The 12,337-nt window shown below is 40.3% G+C and overlaps 1 protein-coding gene across 2 annotated transcripts; it reads right to left on the bottom strand.

The window, feature by feature from the left end:
• Window positions 1-752: 752 nt before the first annotated feature.
• Window positions 753-12,225, bottom strand: LOC104688588 (solute carrier family 2, facilitated glucose transporter member 11-like). Of its 2 annotated transcripts, XM_019285299.3 has the most exons (13): window positions 12,108-12,225; window positions 11,074-11,172; window positions 10,318-10,478; window positions 9,715-9,839; window positions 9,244-9,373; window positions 8,490-8,638; window positions 7,938-8,125; window positions 6,820-6,930; window positions 6,115-6,216; window positions 5,716-5,791; window positions 4,804-4,931; window positions 4,248-4,467; window positions 753-1,426 (listed from the first exon to the last, which is right to left on the bottom strand). In XM_019285299.3, exons 1-12 carry the CDS (start codon window positions 12,129-12,131, stop codon window positions 4,261-4,263), a joined length of 1,500 nt encoding a protein of 499 aa, XP_019140844.2. In that variant the 5' UTR covers window positions 12,132-12,225; the 3' UTR covers window positions 753-1,426; window positions 4,248-4,260. The 2 variants fall into 2 exon arrangements, with proteins under 2 accessions (XP_019140844.2, XP_010396448.2); XM_010398146.4 differs by lacking the exon at window positions 753-1,426 and having other exon boundaries at window positions 3,963-4,467.
• Window positions 12,226-12,337: the final 112 nt, after the last annotated feature.

The raw sequence follows: 12,337 nt of genomic DNA, 5'->3' as shown, positions 1-12,337 counted from the left end.
TTTTTAATAGAGCTGTAAGAAATGCTTGTTGTGAAATGGACAAACACATGAAACCCACCCTCATGAGATGTGTCAAACAGTTTTGTCTAAAGAGCTGAAAGTCAGGCTAGCTTCTAAGCCAGCTTGAGCCACACTAGATTGCTCATTGTTGATGACTGAAGCCATCTTCAGTTTAATTTCGCAGTGAGGGAAACTCAGTGGTTTCTTTTAGATTTGATTTGGGTTTGTTATAATCCAAAACTCAAAATGAAATTTTGAATAACAAAATTGTGGAGATTGGAACTAAAGGAGACATTTAGGTACAAAACATGTTCTAAGTGAAATCTAAGAGTTTAACATAGCACATATTTTATGTTACAATCACTTATTGATTGTAGACTTCTCTCAGATTTTCAAGGTGATATGAGAGTGACTCTCATTCATGAAGATTCCACTTGTGTCTGTGAAAAAATATTTATATATTTTCCGATAATAGAAAACAATAATTTGCCTTTGTTTTGCAGTCTGCAAGCATCAAGGTCTTTTATGACTTTAATACATGGTGTTTCTGCTGACCAGCTGGTGTAGGTGATACTTCCTCAAAAGAAGTACTTCCTGTAAAGGAATGAGCTCTCTTCCTAAAATCTAAAGTGCCAAATTCTTTGATTATTTTCATAACAAAGTTCCCCTTTGTCTCTGGAAGGAAGAGGAAGATGAAGATGTTGAGCTGATGGGGACCTCAGTAAAGATAAGGAAGCAGAAAGACATGAGGTTTTCCTGGAAATGAATCAGAGGAAGATAATTTTATTTTATTTTTTTGCTTCTCCTTTTACAGCATTTTGAACATGATGACAAAATGATGATGATGGCAAAGTTTAACTTCATGAAATCCAGTTTGTTTGGTTACTGTGACATGGTACACTCCAGTCTTTAGGTGTGAAACAGCAATAGAAATAAAATATTTAAAATTTTCTTCTTTCCTGAAGGCAAGATAGGCAGGGTGAGTAGTCAAAATAATTTGCGATGTTGCTTGCAGAAGTATGAAAGAGAGACCCTGGGATGGGATTAAAACAACTCATAAAGATTAATACTGGCAGGTTAATCATATACTCACTGGTTTATCAGTAACTGCAAGAGATGCAGCAATAGTGAGCATTTGGGAGAACAGACCTCCTGAGGTCTGGCACTTTGGATTAGTGCAGTTTGGGAGGATGAATGTTTGAGATGGAAAGGTTCATCAAGCCGTGAAGCAGAGGAGGTGCCCAGCAAAGCAACCTGACTTCTTGTAGGAGACACTGGAGCTATATCAGAGTCAGCATGGCTGGACTTCATAAGAGAGGGAGAGAGGGATCCAAGGCTGATGGTTTTAAACCAGCCATGGTGCTGTCTGACAGGGATGAACAGTCCTTCTGCAGTGTTCCAGCTGTGCTTCTGCTGAGGCCAGTTCCTGCAAAAGGACCAGCAAAGAAAGTAAAATCAGAGAGAAGGAACTGAGACATGAAAGTGGAAGTTACCACAGCAGAACACACCATTGATCTGGTACAGTGCCAAGAGTTAACACTGATCCCATCATGTATTTTTCCATCTCTCTATTGAGTTAGTGACTCTATGACTTTAATGTCTATTCAGCACCGTTCAGAGGTACTGCCACTTGCAATTGCATTTCACTGTGAAACTGGTGCAGACCAGGAAAGAACAGCATGGAAAACATAAATGTTTCATTTTTGTTCCATTTTGCCTCATGCTGTTCTTATTTTCACACAGGAAACTCAGGCATTAGAAATTCCCCTTTATAGCATTGCAAGGGAAGCTGCAAACTGCGCTGTCAGAGAGGGCATAGGGAAGAGGGCATGGTAGCTACATCTGTTAAGTGGAGGGACTGATGTGTTTGTTACCTGGGCATGCCCAGTCAGAGGCAGCTATAGGCCAGCTCTTGTTCTTTTCTTCTGCAAAGAAGGGTGTGTGGAAAGAGCTGGGAACAGAAAGTCAATGGAAACAATTTGCAATTTGATTTGGGAAGCATCCTTTACATTTTGACCCCACCATCAGTGTCTCCTGAAGGTGCTGTATCTGCTTTTCTTGTCATGGATGAGGATTTGTTCTTGTCATGGATGAGGATTTGTTCATAGAGGTTTGAAAGGGATCATCCTTTGTGAGGGATCCACCAGTTCCCAACACAAAGAGCATTACAACCAACCACTGGTACTGAACATGCAAAGAACAGTACAATCTCATCACAGAAGAAGCTGTGATATCATAGTCCCTGCATTTCTAGGATATTGGCTTGTTTGATGATGCTTAAGCAATCTCAGCAGAACATGCCTGCCATCAATGCAAAAAAAGGTCAGAGAGATAAAGGTTGTGGATTTTCAGTTTTGCTACTCTTCTTCACATTAACTAACTAAACCATCCACAAAACCTTTCTTTTCAAATGTACCATTTCATAGCATTATCAGGCTAGCAGCTAGGAAAATAGCCTGATAGTATCACACTTGGACATGGAAGCAAGCGGGAGCAGATAAAAATGGTACAGAAATACCTCACCATTTAAGAACGAGATGAATTTAATTTTTTTTAATTAGTTTTTCTAACCAGCTGGAACTTCCTTCAAAGTTTCCATGATGATTTAGTCCAGAATATTGTCAGTGTCTTTTGATTTTTTAAAATTTTAGATGTTAGCTCTAATTTTTACAGTAACAAAATTAAAAGTATTATCCCCTGCCTATCCTATTATTTTGAAAGAAGTTTGATAAATATGTAATGCATTTTCTGTAGGTATGGTGGTTGCAACAACCAACCTCTCAGTTCTTCTGAAAACTAAATGCTAACAGCTGGTGCTGCCAGCTGCAGTACTCACCACTTCTGGAAGGAGCTTGTCCATCTTATATCAAAAGGATGGCTGAACCCAGGCAGACAGAACTCTGTCAGACTGAGGAAATGTTTTCTCTCATGCCTTTTCTGCACCTTCAGCTTAAGTAACCATCCTACTCTGAGGCTGAGGTTAATGTTTACTTTGTAAGATTTCTGTTGATTTATGGTTTTTGTAGCAATTGGACAATGCTTAAAATGGGTGGATTAAATATTTCAGTCCCTCAACAGGAGAGGGCCCTCTGAATGAGAACAGTCAGTAGCATGAGTGCTCCCTATTTTGATACAGGGAGTGATGAAGGGAGTGAATATAAAATCTAACCCAGGTTTCAACTGCTGAAACACACACTCCTGCTTTAATATCAGAGTTTCTTCTGTGGTTATTCCTTTAGAAGCAGTAAATATATTATTTGAAAATTTTAAATAGAAAACTCCCTAAAACTCAACACTAATTCAGAGCTCAGCACAATGATAATAAATAAGAATGGTAAAACTGCAGAAAGAAAGGACTTTTTGGTCCTGCTAAAGAGGAGGCATGGAATACCATTTGTAATCATGACAGAAAAAGGAAAAATAATTGATCATCCTATACAAAGGTAGAAGAGTTTGGGGTGGGAAGTGATTAGATGCTGCAGTGGTCAGCAGGACCGGCAGTCGTTGAGTAGCACAGTCCAGAGGTGGAGTTCAGCAGTGGTAAAGTGTAGGACTGTGTGCTGATGGGCAGCAGCAGAGTGCTGCGTGTCCTAGGCCAGTACAAAGCTAGCAGATACAACTTCTTTTTTTTTGAGCAGTTACTTATTTATAAAATGGGCTGAATTTTCAAACTGTCTGCTGTCTCAGTACTCTCTCAAAGTCTTACTCTCTGTATCTCTCCAGGGCTCTTGTCTTCCAGCTCTCAGCACTGCATGTGTATTTATTAACCTGTGTGCCATCCATGAGGCACCAGAATGTATTACAAGAACTTCCTCCTGATTTTGCTACAACTGATATGCATGGAGAGTGCAGTCAGTTTGCTCCAGAGGATGCAAGTGAGAGTTTGTCTGTACCAAATGCCCAGGGATCAGGGCTGATCCCTGACAGTCATAGAGACAATCAGGACACACAGTTACTCGATGTCAGCTCACAGAAATAGAAGTTGTTATTCTACATGTTTATGCATGTACAGTGTTTGTAATCAATACTAAGTCCTTTAGAGTGTGATAGCAAAAAGAGATGACATGAAAATTGTTCGCAAGAACTATGCCTATGTTTAATCCTCTCTTCATCCTGCTCTTAATCCTGAGCAGAACCTTCTTATAAAGTAAGAAACATAGACACAAATCTTGCTGCTTTAAAATGATAGCAATGGAGGAAGACTTGAAATACAACGGATGTTGTTATGCCTGAACAGTGGAAATTACTTATGGTGGCTTATCAGAGCTTGGTGCAAAATGTCTTTTCCTCAGCGGCATTCATCTCCACAGCCTGATGACGTTTCCTCTTAAAGTGGCAGGTTTTAAATTCTTCTGTGATTTCGGAGGTTGACTTCCCTTTTGTTTCTGGGAGGAACAGGTAGATAAGAACCGCTGAAATGACCAGGACAGCAATAAAGATGAGGAAGCAAAAAGGACCAAGAAGCATCTGGAGATAAAAAATAGAACAAGATGAGTGATTTCCTTGGCAACACTTGCCCCTATAGATTCTTGAAATTTGTTGATCTGTTCCTGTGAAATAAGGAATAGGGTCATTTTACAGAAACAATATTTATTTGTCTTTTAAATCTCTTCTTGGGGCAGAAGATGGTTTCTGAAGTATTGGGAAGTGTTTTATATAAATTGTCTTCCTATGCTGTACCAATAAGGAATTCACAGTTTTGATAATCTACAAGTCATTTCATCCTACTCCCTGTCTAGATCAGCCTAGAAATCCAGATTAAATTGACAGAGTCAAAGAGAAGATTTGAATCAAATTACATACTACAGCAAAGGGGAAAATCATTCCAGTGAATGTGAGGCCTAGCCAAATGACGATTCCACCAATTACAAAAGCGGATGCCCTTGTTGAGAGGGTGAAGACTTCATTCATGACAGACACAACAGCTCCAGCTGAAGAAAAAAACAACAAAAAAAGTGATAGAAACATTGTTGTAATTGACCATTTCCCATAGAAGTTACCTCAGTTCTGCTACTGTGGAAATTCTGCTGTGTTTTCAAGACGTTCGTGGTTGTCATATACAACCCTTACAATACTAAAGGCTGCCATTTGAACTTGGAGACTTTAGTAACTACTGGTAGTGTTTAGTCAGAGAACTTCCAGAGTAAATACTGGTCTTAGGTGAGTGAGGTTTTAACAGAGAGCTGTAAGTTTGGGTCTGGTGTTACTGATGTAGGCAATTAAGAGTGACATTAAGAGAGGACAAGCAAGAACACAGAAGTGCTATGAAACCGATTATGCATGCTGTCAGGTGTCATTCTTTCACAGAGTATGATTTTAGAGGTAAGTTGAGAAAACTCTGATATTTTAGAAAAGCTTATCTCTGCCCTTTGGCAGAGATCAGACGTTTGAACCTTTGTGCACTGAACAGTATTTACACCGTGCAAAACAAGTCTTCGTGAATTGATTAACAAGAATTTATTTGGTTTGAACCAGTAATCCAGTGAGAGAAAACAGGGTCCTGATTCATCTGGGTGTGAATGATTTAATATAATTTGTTAAAGACATTGTTTCTTGAGTGATTAATTCATCAAAAATTGAGATTCCCTCAATCTCCGTCTCAACTAAGCTGTTGATTTTCAAAGACATACTCACGCATTCTAGTTCTAATACATTCATGGCCTGTGCTTATCCCTGTGGTCCAAGCTTTCCTGTGGCTTTTATTGTTGTACTCACCTGGTCCTAGTCCATAAGCAATGATGAATAAAAAGATGAGAATAACACTGCAATAACGCAACCAGAGGAACTGATCCTAGACAAAGGTGAAGGGAGGGAAGAGAATAAAAATTACTTTTATAGCTGTAGCACAGCTGATCCAAGCACAGGAGCAGCAATATTTGTGAAAAAGCCCATGATCCTGAGCTGTGTAATAGATGCTCTCTAGACCTACTTATCCTTCTTTACTGAACACAGCGGAAGGCCAGAAGCCGCTTGTTGTGTCACATCTACAGAAGTGAGCTTGTATTTAGAAGATATTCTGACCTGCTGGTTTGGACACGAAAGCTAAGGCTGACTATCTGCTGTCCTGCACAGAGAATTCTGATGCAGGTGCACTCCAGAGAGACATTTGCTTACGCTCAGCAGAAGGCTCGTTTCAAGCAACACCAGTATCAGTGCCATCAGCAAATAACCACCACACAGGAGCATTCGACGTCCAAACCGATCGATTATGGAGCTCTGAGGAATAGGAAAAAATTGCCTATCACTGGAAGCATGGCAAAATCCATCTGTGAGCCATCCAACAAATCAAGCATTCTCCTTGAGCTCTTTTTACGTCAGAGAACACAAGTCTTATTGGTACCAAGTTTGTTATTTTATTGAACTCCTTCTAGACTCTCTAATTCTATGAATTACCATCACTGCCCAGCATTGCAGCTACTTCTACTGCCCAGCTACTTCTTAAACACTGTAATCAATGGAAGCATGTTACAACTCCATTTGAATGTATAGATACACACAAATACATGGAAATGAGTACACATATTTATGTTTGAATGACATTTCATAAGGGATTCTTATAAGGACCATGCTGCTCTTAGTGACCAGGGCTAGAACACAAGAAGTTGGATACTCACCAGGTCTGAGCGGAAACCAGCCATTTCCCCTTGAAAGATGGGAAGAAACACATGAAAGTTGGGACAAAATTTGCAGTGGGTGGTAACAACCACTGTACAGATTTATGCAGCACCACAGAAAAATTCTTTGGTTCATAAGGAGAAGATTCATTTGCTTTAAGGAAGAATACTTTAATTCTTAAAACCCCAGGAAGCTCTGACTTACACAGAATATGATAGAGATGAGTTCAGAGATTGAAACTCCTAGAGATACATATGGAATTATGTTTTCCTGCAGATTGGCTGTCCGAAAAATTTCTGAGGTGTAGAAGGTGATCTGGGAAATAAGAAAAATAAAGCATAATAATAGATGTGATATGTGCTTATCCAGCATCACTGAGAACGAGATTTGTCATCACTGCAAAAACAGCAATACATTATTGGGCTTAGGAGAGGTGACATAACTGCTCCAAATGTGAGAAATCAACAGGTTAATGGCAATCAAGAAAAGGGATTTGTAAGTCCAGAAAAAAAAAAAGGAAAACAAAAAAGTAGTTGAAAGGAGCATATTGCCTGTAAGATTTGGGGAAAAGGTGTCGTTCTGACAAAAAGGAAAAGGAAAAGGACAAGACGAGAAAGAAAAGCAAATCTCAGTCTTAGCAGACCATACATTGTCATCCAAACAGTTGATTCTGATGACCTTTTCCAGCTGCTAAACAGAAGCTGCTCATCTGCAGAGTCCCTGAGGGAATGGGCACCATTTCCCTGCCAGCAGAGTGCAGAGGGAATTCCATTGCTGGAAGCTGGAATGAACCACCTCCAGCAGAGCTCACAGGTTGAACCAGGGCTTATGGAGAGAGACCCCTAGACAAGTGATAAAATGAAGGGGAATGACTGCCAGCTTCGGCTGCATTGGGCTCAGCCAATGTGGAAACAGCTGAAAGGATATTACTTAATGGATAGATGTCCTTTATCAAATGAAATGAAACCGGATGGAAATAGCTGGCCATCTTCTACTGCAGAAGTCAAAGAAGGTGGTGCTGGGTTGCTGCAAGCCTTAGGATACTTGCAACCCTTTCCTCTACCGACTCTTTGGTCATACCACCAGGGGAGTGAAGGTAACAGTGCCCTTGCAGGAGCTTCGGCTGAGTTGGATCTCTTGTATTCCCACCTAAGAAGCTCCCTTAAAGGTATGAAGAATACTGGGGATGATGCCACAGGTCTCAGGCAGTGTGCTCTGTGTGAGGAGGAATAATGTAGCCCCAGAGGAAAGGGACAAGTTGGCACTGTGGCACTTTGGAGGCTTAACAGCAGATCTGAGCACGGAAATAGGGCATACTCAACTGCACTCAGGCCACAGAGCTGTAGACTCAGTAAAAGGAGGACCATGGTACACAGCTGTGGGTACACGGATCGTTCTCTCAGCACCTCTAGGACATTCATGATTTTCGTGCCTTTTGTTATAGCCTTTTCCTTCATCAAGTCATCAAATTCTGTGTGATAGTTCCCTTCTCCCCAGAGTTGCTTCATGGCTATAGAAGAGACAGAATGAAGTATACTCCTCCATCATCTGCTCCACTCATACTTCTGTGTTTTTCAACTTTTAATGACACTAAATATTTGCAGTTGAGTCCATGCTTTGATTCATAAGTTACTGAGCAAAGGACTGGAAGGAACATCACTTACTGGAACATGGTGAAACTTCCCTGGAAAATGTTGTGGCAGTTAGGGGTAGATCTTAAATATTTCTGATGACTCTACTTGGTCTGGAGGACTTTAATCATGTAATTATCAAGAAATCTGTAGCTGGCTAATAGAAAAGCCAATTCCTGCTGTTAGCTTCACTTTCCCAAGAATTATGATTTAACAAAATAAGGATCTAAATTTTCCTTTTACCTTTCAAGCAACCAGCTTTGTTGTCTTTTTGCAGCAAAAGATAGGCCGGGGACTCAGGAAAGAATGGTAAAAAGAGCAGTTGAATCAATGCCACCAGTCCAGAGAAGGACAATAGCACATTCCACATGTCTTCAGTTCCTAAAAGATCTCTATGAAAGCATGTTAGAATCTATTTATAGTCCAGTAAAATTACAGTTTATAAATAATTTGGTATTTTCTAAATTCTAGGCTAGCTAAAGAGACACAAAATACATACAATCCTTGAAAAGTTAAATTGAAATAGATGATGTTTAGGTTAGGGACAGGAAAATAGATTAATACTTTATTTCTTCCGCAAGACTGCAGACTCTTAGAGTTTGAATAATTTCTGAAGGTCAGAATATTCTCACAACAGCCCTTTGAACCAATACTGCAAGTCTGCATGAGGTTATCAAGAAATTAGCAAAATTTTCAGATCTCACAGATTTACTAAGAGTATTTACATAGTCTTTTCTTATTAACTTCAGCAGAGAGACTGCACCTCCAGAGATGGAGTCTTCCTTCTCAAGGGACAGGCCTTTCTCTCCCCAGGGAATGACATGGAAACCTCAGTGACTTGTATGGGGTAGATGCCTCCTTTTTGACTGCTGTATTTAAGCAAAATAAAACCCCACCCTTGGTGTATGTCTGTTTCTAGGACTGGGAGAACACCACTTTCCTGCTATATAGAAGAAAAATAAATATAAAACAGGCTGAGAAGTAGCAGCACAGGCACCTTAATCCAAGAATTCTTGCTACAGTTTTTCCTAGTGCAAGAAACACTGTCGAGGTCACATTTATAAATCCACGCAACTTCTTAGGTGAGATCTCTCCAGCATACTGAACATGGGCATTCATATGTATTCCTAAAGGGAGAAGACAGGAGAGTGCTAAAGCTGTAGAAAGAAAGAGAGACGGCCCCTTTTCAGCTCCCCTTCAGCTCTCTCCTCTCTCTTCTGAACTCTTTCCCATATATCCTCTGCAGTAATAGGCTGAAAACGCACCTTTTACTTTAAGCAAGCTGTTTAGCTAATCCATCAGATCTCTCTACAAGACCTCTTGAAGGCAAAGGACAGCTTCTCTTACCTTGCCCCAATTTGTTCCTTGTTCCACTGGGTTACAGCACACTCCTGGGTACTCCCAGCAGGAAGATTTCTGTATCCACCCCAAAGAAGTCACATTAACATGGAATAGTGAGGAGTCCTACCAGCACCGATGCCCTCGAGGAAGCGCCCTGCCAGGATCATCTCAAAAGACTTGGCTCTCCTACTGAAGCCAGTGTGCAGCGTGGCTGTTATTAGGACCACGTCATTGAACAGGAGACATTTCTTCCTGCAACAGCAAACAACACGTGGGTATGATCCATGTTTTACTTTTTCTTCTTTGACTAATGTCTGACTGTTCCTCTGGATTTACAGACTGAAGCCATGGCCGTGTTTAAGTCCATTGCTTATAAGACAATCAAATCTGGTTATGAAAAGGCATGAGGTCTTTGCAGAGGAGTGGAAAGGGAAAAGCTAGATTCCTCTTACTCGCTGTGTGAGCAAACCATGAGGCTGAAGGAAACTGCTGGGGGTAAAATGTCAGCAAAAATACGGGAATTGTATGCCAACAAAAGCTGTGGCAAGGGAATCAGAAATATCTACATGTTCTTGTTTCTCCAATGCATGCAGGTATAACTTACATGCTGGGTAAATTCTGTGGCAGCAGAGGGCAGTGAGATTCTGGTATCCTTTCTGTTAGTTGAATAATATTTAATAGCTTCCCCTGTTGCAGCCCTGGGTAGCAAGATGCTGGGAAATATACTTACTTTCCGAATTTTGCAGTCAGGTACCCACTGCACAGACACCCTATCATCCCACCTATGCAGTACACAGACACAATGAGGGACCACAGTAACATCAGGGTCTCCTGAGGCAGCACAGAACCGTATCGCTCCAGCCAAGTTTCGTTGATAAATTTCTGAATGTACTGGGACAGAGAAAGAGATTTTTGTTCCACCAAGGCACTAATCATAATGTTCTTCATAACGTTTACAATTAAAAAAAATTGGATTAATAGTCATGACTAAAAGTGTGACTATAGGACACTTGTTTGCAATTAGGAGTGGTATTTCCTCTCATACAGCCTAATAGTGTAAGAGAATCTTTCAAAAATAAATTATACTCTAGTGCATTGAATCCAAGCTCTCCTACACCAAAAAATTAGAAACTTTTATTCATTATAGTAAGGTGCAAATGTTCTTGTGGCTAGAATGGATGTAAAGAGAAAAGGGCTGAGCTGAAGGCTGACTCTATCAGCTAGATTTATTTCTTTTTCTCCATGTCATAAACTTTAAGGAGATATCTCAATATGTTGTTTCCACAAACTTCTGTGGGAAGTTGTCTTTGGAGCACAGCTCCTAGGAATCATGCGAACTTTGACAGGACAGTATGGCATTGGAAACTGCTGGGAATAAACTGACATAGCAATACCTAAGAGCTTTTGTAAAGCATCTGCGAAGTGTAAGGCCTAGGACCACGAGGAACAGTTAGAGATGTGATTTTTTTTCTCCGGCTTTGCTTACCGGAGAAGTATAATTTATCACAGACATTTGAAAACCAGAGAGGTGGGTTCCACCAATTCCCAGCACCATAATCATTAGCAATAGCCTCCGGTATTGAACCTGCCAAAGAGAATGAAACACATCCTAAGTTCCTGATACCAGCACACCTTTCAGGCCGTGAGATAATTTACAGGATCTTATATCTTCACATTTCTATGATTAAGAAACCTTTAAAATGCAAAAACCCATCTTGAATTTTTCACTAATCAACTTAAATTCATGGGAAATTGTTAAATTACAAATCTGTACATTCTGCTATATTCGTCTCCTGGTTATTAACAATCTGAAAAGATACATTCTCTAATTCTGTTAGTTCTGCTAACCACAGAAAACAAAAATCATAAACGCCTTGTTGAGATCATTTGTGTTTACCTTTGTACTAGAAAGAAGCTACAGCTTTCTTCAATCCCTTTTTGCTTTCACCTTTGCCTCCTCAGGGACAGTGTTCACCATTTTCCAGAGATTACTCAAGTCTGTCCTCTTAAATCTTATTTTTTTTTTACGTTTCACTTTTATGAACCCCATATGAAATGACATTTTTAGAGGCACTATCTGAATTACTCCTATTGGAAATGCTGTGTTTCTATGATGTACACTGAATTTCAGAGCATTCCTCACAAGCACATATGTTTTCAGGCTTTTAGTCAGGTCACACTTTAAACTGATGAGTATCCTCAATTGTCCTTGACAGTGCAGAGCAGTGAAGTGGGAGGGGTTTTGTGTTTTGTGTTTTTCACTAAGTTCTCTATCTTTCCCCAAACTCCCATCTTCCCTGGTTTCCTAGGTCCTCTTTTAAACCTCTCACTGTTTTGCATTTCTAATGTATTTTCTGCAGGTGTCATTTAGTCAATCTTATTGCTGAGCCAGTGTTGTCCCAAGAACATGCTCTGTTGCTCATTTTAATTACAAGAAAGAATGATTCCCTTTGCTGTAATCTTTAAGGACCATGCTGCTCTTAGTGACCAGGGCTAGAACACAAGAAGCTGGATACTCACCAGGTCTGAGAGGAAACCAGCCATTTCCCCTTGAAACCCTGCCCGCTCTGAGAGCCCTTGTCAAGTCTGTCAGATGAGAGAGATGGGTTCCACACTGAGATTGTAAGAGCTTGGGATCACAGCGCAGAAGTTAAATTCTAACTATGTGGCTTTTAGCAGATTGTGTCCTCCCCTGACACTGGCCAGGGCCTCTTCTTGCTGGTTTAATTATTCTAAGACCCAGATACAAC

This window comes from Corvus cornix, chromosome 15 (genome assembly GCF_000738735.6).
Source record: "Corvus cornix cornix isolate S_Up_H32 chromosome 15, ASM73873v5, whole genome shotgun sequence".
NCBI classification, from domain to species: domain Eukaryota; kingdom Metazoa; phylum Chordata; class Aves; order Passeriformes; family Corvidae; genus Corvus; species Corvus cornix.
Note: the sequence above shows the minus strand (reverse complement) of the source record. Positions and strands in the feature narration are given on the sequence as shown.